This window comes from Asterias amurensis, chromosome 6 (genome assembly GCF_032118995.1).
Source record: "Asterias amurensis chromosome 6, ASM3211899v1".
Taxonomy (NCBI): Eukaryota; Metazoa; Echinodermata; class Asteroidea; order Forcipulatida; family Asteriidae; genus Asterias; species Asterias amurensis.
Genome location: NC_092653.1, coordinates 1,954,062 through 1,969,171, shown reverse-complemented (window position 1 = coordinate 1,969,171; position 15,110 = coordinate 1,954,062). Strand labels below are relative to the sequence as shown.

Sequence of the window (15,110 nt, the reverse complement as noted above, 5' to 3'; positions counted from 1 at the left end):
GGTAGCCCGTGTACCACCCGGCAGCGCATTCAGACCCATTATACATCATAGCGACACCACGCTCATGTCCATACAGCTAGCGTACAGCGTGCACACACAAACATACACACATGGACGTGGCATGACTGCTAGCAGTAATACGTCATTCTCAATCGCGCTTGTGATTGGCCAATGTTTAGAATGACATGCCCAGATCATGCACGCCCTTTTATCGGAATTCCGATAAAGCTGTTACAGACCCATCAAGGCTGTTGTTTGAGCCACGTGTGCGAGGTTGAAAGTAGAAAGACACGACCGTACTCACGATTACGCTATACTGTTCTCGCTGTACAATGTATGGTAATTTGTGTATGCACTACATGCGTGTGCCGCGAACCGGGCCGGGGAACAGTACGTCAACAGCCTTGATCAAGGCTATGCGACTACCAATAGTGTCCAGTCTCTTTAAGATCTATTAAATTCAAATCAACAAAACCAAACCAAGGCGATGTCTGAATTGATGGCTTCAGCAGTGACAAAGGCAAGTGGCTAAGTCCTATAATTGCAGCCAACAGCCATACCATAGCCACAGTCATTTGATTTGCAGAAAACTTGGCAAAGCAAAACAGTCAGACAGCTAAGTAAAAACCTTTAATCTGTTGGTCATTGAAGACAGGAAACGACTGTCGCAGTTTCACAACAGTTTATGTTGTTTACTTTTTGTCAAGTTAAACCCTTTACAGTTACTTTTTAGCCTCGAGAAAGACTCTGCCAAGCTGCCAGGGTCAAAACATCAGGCCATTAATTATTTTTTGCAGGAAAAAAAATAACTACAATGAACAATCTCATACGAACACCACTGGAGGATGCAAGCTTGATTAATTTTCTCAAGTGACCTTTGAGATGCGTTAAGTGTGAACAAACAAATAAAATGTGCTTGACTTCTTCATTACAGTTTTGCCAACAAAGAATCTTGTCTAAGGGTGAATTTGTTCAACACAGGTAAGAAGAAACCTCGTCCACAGTATGTCACCCATGAAAAGATGGTCTCCATTGGTATGATAAAGCAACGCCGATGTTTTTCAGTCAAGCTTTGAAATGCAATACTGGACAGGGTTTCAACTTACCATCCAAAAATGAGAGGGACGCTATATTTATCCCCAAGACAACACAACAGAGAAAAAGGCATCTGATGTTTCATACAGTAAGTGACAATTCCCCAAAGTACGAGCAGCAAATATCAAGAACGTTATGGTATGCAATACCATACTTCAGTAGGTTGCGACCCTCAATACTTGCTTAAAGGACATGTAAACCTTGGGGAAATTGAAGGAAAATGTCTTGATGCTTTCAATAGCACAGTTGTTAAATGTGAATGGTTCAGCGTTTTTTGCTGCAGTTTTCGTGAAAGCAGTAAAGGAAGTTAAACTCAAACCGATGTACACTGTAAGTAAGATTTTGAGTACACGTTTATAAATATACACATGTATTGGGAATATCATGACAAACAAAGTAGGCTTAATAAAAAAGAGGAGTTAAAAAAATAAATTCAGTCAATGACAGTCGATCCCAATAACACTCACAAGTCTTACTGCATCTTTCTGTTTCATACTTTAATTTTTTTAATTATTTTGCAACAGCTCCCTAAGTTTGTTTTAATTCTTCCCTTTTTGAGGTGCGTCTTTTTAATCAAGCTAGACATTCATGTGGCTTTTCATCAGGTCCAAATACATATACTTATTTATGTGTACCATTTTTGGCGTACCATCTGTCTATGTTTTGGTTTGCTTGTCTTGTTGTCAATTATTTGTCATTCTCGTTTTTGCAGCCTTCATGAGTCTATCTAAAATTATCAGACTCTCATCGATAATTATGTTTCAGATCCTCTGTAAAATTAGTTATATTCAGTATTCAGAATGTGACAATTAATATCATCAATCAAATCAAATTAACTGAATGCTTAAGAAAACAGAAAACATTACCAAATTAGTAATTAATTCTTTTTTTTTTACATTGTGAAAGTGATTTATACAAGTTGAACATGAAACACCATGGATTTATGGTGTCCTTGACCATGTTGGAAATGACAGACTTAGATTAAATTCGAGCTCTAAGAATTTGTTTTTGTAATTTTCCTTTAATCTTGTCTGCTGTACTTTTCTACTGAATCTCCCTCGAAGGATTCAATTTGTGCATTCACACACATTTCTCCATAGCCTCTGAGCAGCAATGTAATTATAAATGACAACTTTTCACCCCTGGCAATATAGCAAAGTATCCTGGCATTGCAGACTGTATTGACATGATTTACCAAGCACATCCAGTAATTGGCCTACTTTTACTAAGGCCAGGGTTGACGGATGAATTACCAATTGAGGGAGAAATTTTGTAAACAAAATATTAATTTTTATTGCTTAATTAAGCAATCTGGTTGCTTATTATGTTTGGACTTTAACATTATCGACACTGTTTTTTTGTTTTTTTTGAGTTGTGGAGCAGAAAATATTGTTCATCCACTTGGCAAGTTATTTGATAGGGACCAGGCGTAAACAGTTTCCATTATATTTGCCAGAAGCGTAATTCTTTGTAACAGGCATGCAACTGCCCGTTGAAAAATAAAGAGGAAAATGTTCAAAGGAACAACGCAAGTGCGGAGCGAGGCAGCTGAACTGCACGGGACACGAGACCCACAATGGTACCCTAGAAAATGTTGAGGTTTATTTAAATGCTCCAAGGTGCATTGATAGCATGTACTAGACTTATTTTACATTGCTTTAGTTGTACATTGTTATTGCCAGGCATATTTAATAATAATAATAATAATAACACAGCATTTTTAAAGGCGCGCTAAATCTGGCACTCTGGTGAAAAACCATTCAAAGGCGCCGGTCAAGATGGAAAGAGGGAAAATTCTCAAGTGTTGGGGAAAGCAAGTGTGAACAGGTGTGTCTTACGTTGATGCTGAAAGATGGAGATATCATGGATTTTCCTGAGGTTTTCAGGGAGTGAATTCCAGAGCCTAGGTGCTGTAATGGAAAAACCCCTGTCCCTGTAGCTGGCTAGACGAGACCGGGAACAAGGAGCATGTTGCTGGTGAATCTAAGACCCGGTCTTGTAGTACGGGAATCAACAGGTTTTGAATATAGAGTGGGGCTGAACCTTGGAGTGCCTTGAAAGTGAGAATGAATATTATTTTGAATTTGATGCGTTGTTTGATGGGAAGCCAATGTAGATTATAAAGGATTGGAGTGATGTGGTCATGCAATTTGTTTCCAGTCAAGAGACGTGCTACAGCGTTCTGAACAGATTGGAGGCGCTGCCAAAAAAAAAATCATTTAAAAAAAACCCGCAGGATTCCGTGGAAACGCAGAAGAGTTGCATGCCTGTTGTAAGTTGTCAGATCATGTTTTGCTTATCAGATATTAGAAATTTGCTCCATCCGATCCCCCACCAGTTCCCAATTTCATAAGAGCTGCTAAGCACAGACAAATCGGGCTTTAAACTTTGTAATAGGTAGTTGGTTATCGGCCAAAATTACCATGTAATGTGCATTGCTTGTAGCTGGTTAACTGCTACTCTTTGCTAATCGAAAAAATTTGCTAACTGATATTGTATGCTCCAAAGCCTTATTAAGATGAACCCAGACTAGGTGTGTATACTGTACATACATGTACACTTTAAGTAACCTTTTCATTTACACTGTAAAGCCATGTTCGCTTTGGACTAATGTTTTTCCGTGACAGTGGTTAACTTTCCGCATGGGAAAACTTGAATATAAATGACGTAGGTAAACTAACCGAAACGATCGGTAAAACACATACTGACTAACTAAAGACAAACACAAGAGGGCACTATCTCAGTGACCTTTGACCGGGGTGCATGACAGTAAGATTGCAACTGAGCTTCCGTCTGTGTTAAAAAATGCATGTGTACGCGTGTCAGCACACAATCACGTGGAGTGGCGGGTAGATCGGGGGACCGTTTTTTTTTTGGGCACTTTTTGGCTCGGTTAAACTGACCTGGTCAATTTTAACGGGCACACAGGGGTCGGTTAAACTACCCATTCAGGATGGGTTAGTTACATGTACCTTGGAGGGAAACTTCCTGGACAGTTCGCATTGGACCTAAAATGGTTAAGTTGCATACCTATTTTTATGAGAGGTGTGGTGGTTTACAACTAGGCCATCCATAAAGACACACATACGTACACGAACATACATGTAAGGTGTACAGTACACGTATGCAATGTAGGGTACAGTACACAATGTACGTATTACTGTCAGCAATGGTTCCTTAATCAATACAGTGTATTGACCCAATTCACCTGATGATGTCATCACCACAATAATCTGGGTCACGCCATTTTGGGAGTCAATATTCCTGTGTTTATGTGTGTTTTTAGGTGACTTACATAAAACTCTGCATAAGTTTTACCTCCAATCTGGCTCTGAAATTTACAAGCATGCCATTGGCAATGATTGGTGCAAGGGGTCAATCACCAAGGGCTTAAAATTGTACACTGGACCACAGGTCATAGAACAGTGGTAAATGGTAAACATGATCGGGCAAGACTGCTGTCTTGCATTTTTCAATTGAATAATAGTACCTCACTTTTCTTTCTCAGTCATTTAGATTCTGGTCAAAAATTGAAGAAAAACAGTCTGCAGCCGATTTAATGAAACGCTAGGATTAACCTTGAGTTAAAATTAATCTCGAGTTAGGACGAGTAACACATCCTAACTTAAGAAGGGTTGGTCTTTGAAAAACGTTCTGTAACCGTTTGTTATAAAATCGGTACGGCTAGAAAGATGTTGTCAAAGTAGAATAAAGTGATCTACACAAATATGCCTCGAAATTGCGTGGTTTTCGTTTTACCTCGTCGACAAACACGGTCGGCCATTTAAATGACGTAAAATGAAAACCATGCAATTTTGAGTGATACTTGTGTGGATCATTATATTCTACTTTTAAAACATCTTTCTAACCATTGCATTTTATAACAAATGGTTTCAAATGCTTTTCATAGACCAACTCGTCCGAACTAAGGCAACGTGTTTCTTTCAGATGGCTGGTCTGGTAAAAGTGTTGAGCTACAGGCACTGTAGTATTGTGGAATTCTATTCAAAATTTGGGCCCTATAGCAGTACTTTGGCCATTCCATAATTCTCTTCTCCTGTACGGAACAGCAAGCACTCGACACCAAATCATTTGAACAAAAAATTTCAATGCCTCACCCAAAGTCCTTCTGAATCCTTCATTATTGGCAATTGGATGAAGAAGGTTTTGGCACTGTAACAGCCACTGATAAAAAACCCGTTCCTCTCCGCCCAACTTATTTACGTTAATTTCACTATGAGTTGAACATCACGTATTTCTAGTAGCTAAGGACTCTCTATGCTTCCACATCCATGTACAATGTAGGACCACATATCTATTACAGATACTCTAATGTACAACCTTTGAAGATTGTTGACTTGTTTGTCACAGCTCAAAGTATCTTCTTACAGCTGGTAAGCAGATAGAGTGTAAATTTTCCGGTGGTTCGGTATCACTTTGCCACTTATCCTGTTAACTCATAAACAAAGAGAGTGTGGAAACTACAATGTATTGATCAAATATCAACTCAGTATGCAAACATTTTGAAAGCATTAACAATTAAGGCCATATTTTATGTAATAAGTTGAAACAATTTACAACGTGTAAATTGTTCTGGTGTTGAAGACGCAGAAGTAATTCTTTGGGGAAAAAGTTATCGTGCAATACCATGTACATGTATAAGCTGCGACTTTAAAACAGAGAAGTTTGATGTCTGAGAGAAAAAAAAACCTGGGAAAAACAACTTTCAGAAGCTGCAACATGTGACATGACATGTACACTGTTTTATTACACAGAACATGGCCTTGCCCTCTCTTGGATGAAATTATCAGCCCTGAGAAACATATGCCAAAACCAATCGAACTGGCCTGCGTGACAGGGACACTTTTCATTAAACAAGTTCTCTGTTTGATCTTTTATAACATGTACAAAGTTATAAGCAGTCTCAGGAGTCTTAACTGATTTATGGAAGTCTACTCCACAATTGATGTGCTGGACTAAATTTGCTCTTCTTCGCATGTTTTGATTTAGAGACAGTTAGAGGAGGGTGCTTTAGTAGTCATTGGACTTGGAGACATGAGGAAGATCGTAGATGGCTTGTGGATGTTAATGAAAAGATGATCGAAAGGTAACGAGAAGGATTTTGTATGCCAGACGCTGTTCAACAGACACCTAACAGAGACTTTTATGAATTGGAGTGATGAGACAGAGCTGCAGTATTTGGTTTAATGCCCAGACACATTTTTTAACCTGGTGCTTGGGGAGGGGAAATTAGTTTTAAGGAAAAGAATGGTTTCAAGTGCAGAATTTTTATTTTCTAAACTATTTTTCTAACAGAAATCGCCTAGACCCTAACAAGGCCAGACAACCACGTTGAGATAGGTTAGGTCTACAATAAACTGATTTGGGCTGACAACCCAAATCAGCTTTCAATAGGGGCCCATTGTCACTTGGGCGAAAACAGAGTTACCCCCTTCACAGTCCGTAAGGATATAGGCATGGGTATCATCCACTAGGAGCCTTTGGTATAGAGCAGGATGCACAACCTTCCCATCTACATGTATACTGTGTGCATTTAAGGCTTCTTCAAGATTTCAGAATTAAAACTTTGCTTCAGAAATTTCTCATTTATTCTTCTTTCTGAACATCATAATAATATGCTATGACTCCTGAATAATAGATACTGAATAAATTGCAAAGTTGGAGGTCAACTACATGAAATATGATGAATGCTTGTTAGGAGACGTCTTGCACGGTTCAGTGTCTGGTTTGGACATGGTATGATGGTCACTGAGGAAAATGAGGAATTTCTCTTCAAACTACATGTAGGTGTTTCATGTATTTGGAGTGAAATAAAAAATCATTATGTTGTCTGAACTCGTTTTTAAATACAGGAAAATAAAGACCTGATCTCACACCACCAGTGAAAGGTAACGTCATTTTAGAACCGGGCAATCTCGGTGGTCTAGTTGGTACGACACTGCTCAAGAATTGCAAAGTTTGTGGGTTCGAATCCCACCCAAGTGTTTGGCCAGTGATTTTTTTCACAGGACTCAGGAAGGTACTGAGTATTCAGTGCTACACACATAGGTGTGTATGGGTTAAACCAAAATTAATGTCATTTTAATGAACATCAAAAATCCAAACGACAAAACCCCTGTCCAACCTTGAATCTTTGAACATGCTGTACAACCACAGTTCAGCGCTTGAATTTTACTTAACTTAACTTAACTTAACTTAAATGCATTTATAAAGCGCTTTAACACTGTTTCAAAGTGCTGTACAGTCAAGAAAAACATTAAAATGCAGGATTAAAAAACATGAGCAAAAATAGCAATATGGATTTAAAAAAAAATACACAGCAGTTAAAAAAGTAGCAATATAGACCACTGGCCTCAGGCCAGTGATTTCTGTGTCGGGCCAGTAAACCGAAGACAGGACAAGTCGGGTGGCCGTTGTTATTATCAATTCAACACCTTGACTCAACAGAATGATGTTCAAATGTTGAGTCCTAGTCTCACAAATATCATTTAATCCTGCTGAGTAAGTATCACCAAAACACCCCAGAATCTTGTCTTGGTGGTTATTCAAGATAATAATCCGTGTTTGCATTTTGATTCTGGTCTTGTAGATAAAATCTCAGTCCAGTAAAGATTCTGAGCAACAAGTCTTTTGGTCTTGTGGACATTTCCTCCAAATTCCAGCCCCTTACAACCACAAACAGGTTTACAAGGTAACCCAAACTGTCAGTGACATGGATGTTAATGGTAAACTGTAGGGGTCCCCAAATTGAATTTGTTATCGAGATCATAAGGTTGAGTTTCACACAGAAAGGAAATGGAAGTCTCGATTGAAGATACCAAATTGTTTCAGCAGATTTTGCAAAACAGCATTAGACACCTGTACAGTACGTAAGTAGGCTTCACAAAGTACTGGAATCCAGCAGATTTTTTTGTTGGGAAGTTTACATGTATGGGGATCAAAAATAAATTGAACTAACCTGCTCACAAAAAGTTAGGAAACTGTTTTCAATCAAGTATATTTTCATAATTTATTACTGTTTGTATTAATTTATATCAATGCAAAGCTGAGGTGCTCCTCTTCAAAATGATACCACATTTGCAATGATGACATGTTGCTGGACTTTGCCACATGAGTGAGAAAGAGACAAAGTCACAAATCTAATGTGCAAAAATTAGCAGTTCTGTGTTACTGTATGAACAAACAATTGACACTGTAATTCAAGGAAGCAAGTAAGTTGCCTTACTGATCTTAATCCACTTAATATTGAGACAAGAAGTTCGGTAATGAATCTTGCAAATACCCAAACAAGGTGTTTTTCAAGAGATGGGGGGTAATTGTGTGTGGTGTTCTCACTGGTGCAAGTCTTTTTTGTGTAAACCATTCATGGTTCTGAAGCTTGACCGGTTTGATTATTGATCATTACCTGTTGACTGTTTAGTACAGATAACAGTAATTTTGGCACATTTGATTTGTGACTTTGTCTCTTTCTCACTCATGTGGCCAAGTCCAGCAACATGTCATCATTGCAAATGTGGTATCATTTTATATTGAGGTGTTCCTCTTGAGGAACACCTCAACCTTGCATTGATATAATAACTTGATACAAACAGAGTAAAAAATGATAAAAATATACTTGATTGAAAAAAGTTCCCTAAATTTTTGTGAGCAGTTTATAACATGATAAAGCAAACGGATACGGTTTGAACATGTTGGAGGGTTTGTCAAATGTACAGTCTCATTCATGTGTCAATTGGTCTTTTGGGGATACTATATGTACAATACAATACATTGCATTGTAGGCTTTATCATGGCATATATAGTAACTATCGTAGTAGTTAACCATACATCCAGAATGAATTGGCTAAAAGATTAGAATGAACAAAACCTTGTCCTTTGAATAAAACCTGCTACTAAACAACTACTTGAGGTGAAATTATTCCATTTCAAGAGGAAGAGCTGGGTGAAATGAAAAATCCAGATAACACTTCAAAGGCGATTGCCCCCATGCCCCCTGGTCATTGCCTTGGTGCCATACTGCCATTGAATTATTCCAGTAGAAATTTACAACTTCCTCATAGGGTGCCCTTTACCAAGGAGAATATGCGTTGATGCCCTCGCCCTTCCATAAAATGAATCATACATGCCTGACACTGAGAGAGTAATAATGTCAAGCCAATATTTAATATTTGGTTGATACTCGGACTGATTTCATTTTTAAATAACATGGACACAAGGACAACTTTATGAAGACGCCAAACTTGTCTGCTAACACACAAACTCGCTTGTTTGGACGAAAGAGCAGGATCGATTGTTTTAGGAATGATGCTGATTTCACTAAGCATTAAAACTCATCGCAATACAATTTTTCAGTATCACCATCATGGTGATTTCTATTGAGACATCACATTTTACTCACAACTACGTGTACGATTGATTTGCAGTTACGATCAATCTTAGATCTTGTGAAATTGGCCCCAAGGTGGTGGAGAAGCTTACCAAAAACTCGTCGTACCCTGTAAGTATTTTTCATTGGAATTTTCAGAGCCAACACCCCCTCAAATAAGATATTATATTCATAAGTTACACATGGTGGTCGTACCCACAAAGTTTACTATATAGTTACAGTATAATTATGTATAGTAACTTCTGATTTTTCACAACATGCAAAGCTTGAAAAAATCAAACACTATCAATAGTTTTTCAAATCAATAAGGTTTATCGCCAATAGCAAAATATCAAAAGAGGGCGCTGTTGAACCCACACAAAGATATAGGCGATGCGTGCGTAAGTCGTGCATCAGACAACATACATCGCATAGCAAACTGCCCCATACCATATATTGTATGCCTTCCCACAAAGCATTGACTGCGGTTCTGAAATTTATATATGGTGTGTTTTCACATTACTCAGCAGGAAAGAATTGAATCAGTGTGACATGCATGACATGTGAGTGATATAGTAAAATAGGGGGCCTACAAATTGTATTGGTTAAAACAAAAAACATCCTCAGTTAATTTTAAGTATGTTTTTAATTTTAATTTTGGATATTTTGATGTTCGTTGACTTGATGATGCATATTTATGTTATTAAATTTAAAATAATAATGTTGCTTAAAAAGGCATTACCCAGGCAAAAAAAAAATCACTTTTTTGCTGATCATGGTGTGATGACAACTCTGATTCTATTGATATCAACCAAAACAGTGTTATTTGCGATCTGATTTGGGTTAAAACAAAACAAAAACAATGCGTATTTTCCAACAGGAACGGTCTCTCAAAAAAGGACCATCTCGACCTTCAAACTGGGCCAGTCCCCCCATCGGTCCAACGCAGCATCAGTGCAGTCGCAACGAACAAGTTTCTCCATTCATTGAACTTTATGGCTTGTTGTCAAAATTACTTCTTAGGAAATGACACTTACCATACCATACCATAGGCCCCTTCCCCGATGTATGCAAGCCCAGTGTACCTCGGGGCGACATCGAAAATTTGGCCACGAACAACTTCAGGCATTTTATCTGGGGCCGAACTGGCAGGTTGCTTGTCACTAGCGGAATGGGATGTACCAAACGCCGCCATGTTGCTTCTGGGCGAGCGACTGCTGCTTTAAATGAAACCATGGATTGGATAGATTGAATCACGTGACCGTACCATGAAGATGAGTAGGAAATGAATAGGTAGCTGGCCAAAAGCTACCGAAAGAGGGGGTAGGGCAAAGTAGTCAGGTGGCTTAGCGAATTAGCCGTTATCCACGGCGGACAAAAGCACCATTTTTGTCACAAGGCTTTTAGATGGGTCTATTAATTAATATTAGCCGAGGAGCCCTCCGGAATTTTATTTTTATTTTTTATGTAAATCAGAACATTTCAAAATGGCCGACAAATATGACGAAATAATTATCATTTTTCTGGAGTCCTGGGAGTCATAAAAAGCTCGTATTTGTATTTGTATTTGCACACATTTATTTCATTGCTGCTCTACATGTACACTTACACATTGTTTTATAATTATATTCAAATTATGAGTAGTTTACAGTATTACTTAGTATCTTAGGATATGAAAGTTTACAATGATTTAGATAGTTATATATTAGGAAGCTTTTAAAGTAGGACAACAATTAGGTTAGGGTGAAGCAGAGGCTTGTGCCTTAACCTATGGACAGACAAACAACATAAAGTACTATACAGAAGAAAGAAAACACAAGACAGACTAGACAAACAGAATACACGATAGAGACTAATATAATAGATGTGAGTAGGTTAACAATATACTTTTAAACCTACGAATAAGCATCAAGAAGTTGTTTTTTTAATTTTCTTGTGAATGCAGGAAGAGTGATTGAAGATTTAATTGAGTAACTCAAATTATTCCAAAACATAATGCCACGATGGCTGCCAAACATGAGACGTACAGTTAGTTGGACAATTAAATAGTACCAAAACATCAATTTTTTAGTAAAATATTATTACAAAAATTAATATTGTAGATATTAAACTTTCAATTACCTCCCCCCTCCCAAATTAACCCAATCAAATTTAACCCACTGATGAGGAAGCGGATCCATGACAATTTCTGTCAGGGCTTTTGTTTCATATAATCATAATGTTCACCATAACATGTATTACAGATTATAACCCCCTTTTACAGGATATAATATATTTTTTAATAACAATAATAACTGTATTTGTAAAGCGCCAAATTATACCAATTATTGCAACTAAAATTGTAATGTTTTATTTTATTTATTTATTTATTTTAATATTTTTCTGAGTTTGTGGTGGATGGAGCGGGAGGTCGATCGTCCCCCGATAAGTATGTGTCTCTGTTTAGGTTTCCGAAATGCTGCTGCATAGAATTTCTTAGGGTCATGGCCATTTTAGTGGATGCGTACATCAGGTACATTCTCAACAAAGTTATGTACTCTTTCTCTGCCTGAATCCGAGCCCACAAGATGCACACATTCGGCTACCACTAAAATTCATCTAGGCACATGCGACCAGTGAGAAATCATCCTAGAAGGATTTCTCATTCATCTGATGGTATATGGAGAGGCTGACATTCTGTGGCTGTGAGACTCTGTTGGGAGGTCCTGATCATTCTGCAGGAAGTTCTCCGGGATATCTCTCACATATTTTTCGAGAAGGCATTCTTCTTGAAGTTGCTTCAGACAGTGGACACCTCCTATCAGAGTCCGGATGGACGGCATCTTCGTAGCCAGACTAGAGCGAGTAGAGCCACCACAGTGAGACAGTGGACACCTCCCATCAGAGTCTGGATGGACGGCGTCTTCGCAGCCAGACTAGAGCGAGTAGAGTCACCACAGTGAGACAGTGGACACCTCCCATCAGAGTCTGGTTTGATGGCGTCTCCGCAGCCAGACGAGAGCAAGTAGAGCCACCACAGTGAGACAGTGAAAAAAGGCTAATGTTACAACATGAACGAAGTCCGCGTTCACCCAAATCTAAAGGTCCCTACTGAGACAGTGGACACCTCCCATCAGAGTCTGGATGGACTGCGCCTTTGCAGCCAAACTAAACCGAGTAGAGCTAGGACAGTGAGACAGTGGACACCTCCCATCAAACTCTGGATGGACGGCGTCTTCTCAGACAGACTAGAGCAAATAGAGCCACCACAGTGAGACAGTTGGCACCTCTCGTCTGAGTCTGGATGGACGGCGTCTTTGCTACCAGACAAGAGCGAGTAGAGCCACCACAGTGAGACAGTGGACACCTCCAATCAGAGTCTGGATGGACTGCGCCTTCGCAGCCAAACTAAACCGAGTAGAGCTAGGACAGTGAGACAGTGGACACCTCCCATCAAACTCTGGATGGACGGCGTCTTCTCAGACAGACTAGAGCAAATAGAGCCACCACAGTGAGACAGTTGGCACCTCTCGTCTGAGTCTGGATGGACGGCGTCTTTGCTACCAGACAAGAGCGAGTAGAGCCACCACAGTGAGACAGTGGACCCTCCCATCAGAGTCTGGATGAACGGCGTCTTCGCAGCCAGACTAGAACGAGTAGAGGCACCACAGTGAGACAGTGGACACCTCATATCAGAGTCTGGATGGACGGCGTCTTCGCAGCCAGACTAGAGCAAGTAGAGCCACCACAGTGAGACAGTGGACACCTCCCATCAGAGTCTGGTTTGATGGCGTCTCCGCAGCCAGACGAGAGCAAGTAGAGCCACCACAGTGAGACAGTGAAAAAAGGCTAACGTTACAACATGAACGAAGTCCGCGTTCACCCAAATCTAAAGGTCCCTACTGAGACAGTGGACACCTCCCATCAGAGTCTGGATGGACTGCGCCTTCGCAGCCAAACTAAACCGAGTAGAGCTAGGACAGTGAGACAGTGGACACCTCCCATCAAACTCTGGATGGACGGCGTCTTCTCAGACAGACTAGAGCAAATAGAGCCACCACAGTGAGACAGTTGGCACCTCTTGTCTGAGTCTGGATGGACGGCGTCTTTGCTACCAGACAAGAGCGAGTAGAGCCACCACAGTGAGACAGTGGACACCTCCAATCAGAGTCTGGATGGACTGCGCCTTCGCAGCCAAACTAAACCGAGTAGAGCTAGGACAGTGAGACAGTGGACACCTCCCATCAAACTCTGAATGGACGGCGTCTTCTCAGACAGACTAGAGCAAATAGAGCCACCACAGTGAGACAGTTGGCACCTCTCGTCTGAGTCTGGATGGACGGCGTCTTTGCTACCAGACAAGAGCGAGTAGAGCCACCACAGTAAGACAGTGGACACCTCCCATCAGAGTCTGGATGAACGGCGTCTTCGCAGCCAGACTAGAGCGAGTAGAGCCACCACAGTGAGACAGTGGACACCTCCCACCAGAGTCTGGATGGACGGCGTCTTCGCAGCCAGACTAGAGCGAGTAGAGCCACCACAGTGAGACAGTGGACACCTCCAATCAGAGTCTGGATGGACGGCGTCTTCGCAGCCAGACTAGAGCGAGTAGAGCCACCACAGTGAGACAGTGGACACCTCCCATCAGAGTCTGGATGAACGGCGTCCTTGCAGCAGCCACACTAGAGCGAGTAGAGCCACCACAGTGAGACAGTGGACACCTCCTATCAGAGTCTGGATGGACGGCGTCTTTGCAGCCAGACTAGAGCGAGTAGAGCCACCACAGTGAGACAGTGGACACCTCCCATCAGAGTCTGGATGGACGGCGTCCTTGCAGCAGCCAGACTAGAGCGAGTAGAGCCACCACAGTAAGACAGTGGACACCTCCCATCAGAGTCTGGATGGAGGGCGTCTTCGTAGCCAGACTAGAGCGAGTAGAGCCACCACAGTGAGACAGTGGACACCTCCCATCAGAGTCTGGATGGAGGGCGTCTTCGCAGCCAGACTAGAGCGGGTAAAGCCACCACTGTGAGACAGTGGACACCTCCTATCAGAGTCTGGATGGACGGCGTCCTTGCAGCAGCCAGACTAGAGCGAGTAGAGCCACCACAGTAAGACAGTGGACACCTCCCATCAGAGTCTGGTTTGATGGCGTCTTCGCAGCCAGACTAGAGCGAGTAGAGCCACCACAGTGAGACAGTGGACACCTCCCATCAGAGTCTGGATGGAGGGCGTCTTCGTAGCCAGACTAGAGCGAGTAGAGCCACCACAGTGAGACAGTGGACACCTCCCATCAGAGTCTGGTTTGATGGCGTCTTCGCAGCCAGACTAGAGCGAGTAGAGCCACCACAGTGAGACAGTGGACACCTCCCATCAGAGTCTGGATGGAGGGCGTCTTCGTAGCCAGACTAGAGCGAGTAGAGCCACCACAGTGAGACAGTGGACACCTCCCATCAGAGTCTGGATGGACGGCGTCTTCCCAGCCAGACTAGAGCGAGTAGAGCCACCACAGTGAGACAGTGGACCCTCCTATCAGAGTCTGGATGGACGGCGTCTTCGCAGCCAGACTAGAGCGAGTAGAGCCACCACAGTGAGACAGTGGACACCTCCCATCAGAGTCTGGATGGAGGGCGTCCTTGCAGCAGCCAGA

General features: G+C 41.3%; 1 protein-coding gene across 1 annotated transcript in view; it reads right to left on the bottom strand.

Annotated features, from left to right (window-relative positions):
- LOC139938289 (mitogen-activated protein kinase 1-like) overlaps nucleotides 1-10,713 on the bottom strand; it is a 40,403-nt gene extending 29,690 nt beyond the window's left edge. Inside the window, exon 1 of the mRNA XM_071933705.1 lies at nucleotides 10,519-10,713. Within this exon, the coding sequence (XP_071789806.1) occupies nucleotides 10,519-10,676 (158 nt within the window). The 5' untranslated portion in view covers nucleotides 10,677-10,713. The remainder of the gene's footprint in view (nucleotides 1-10,518) is intronic.
- Nucleotides 10,714-15,110: the final 4,397 nt, after the last annotated feature.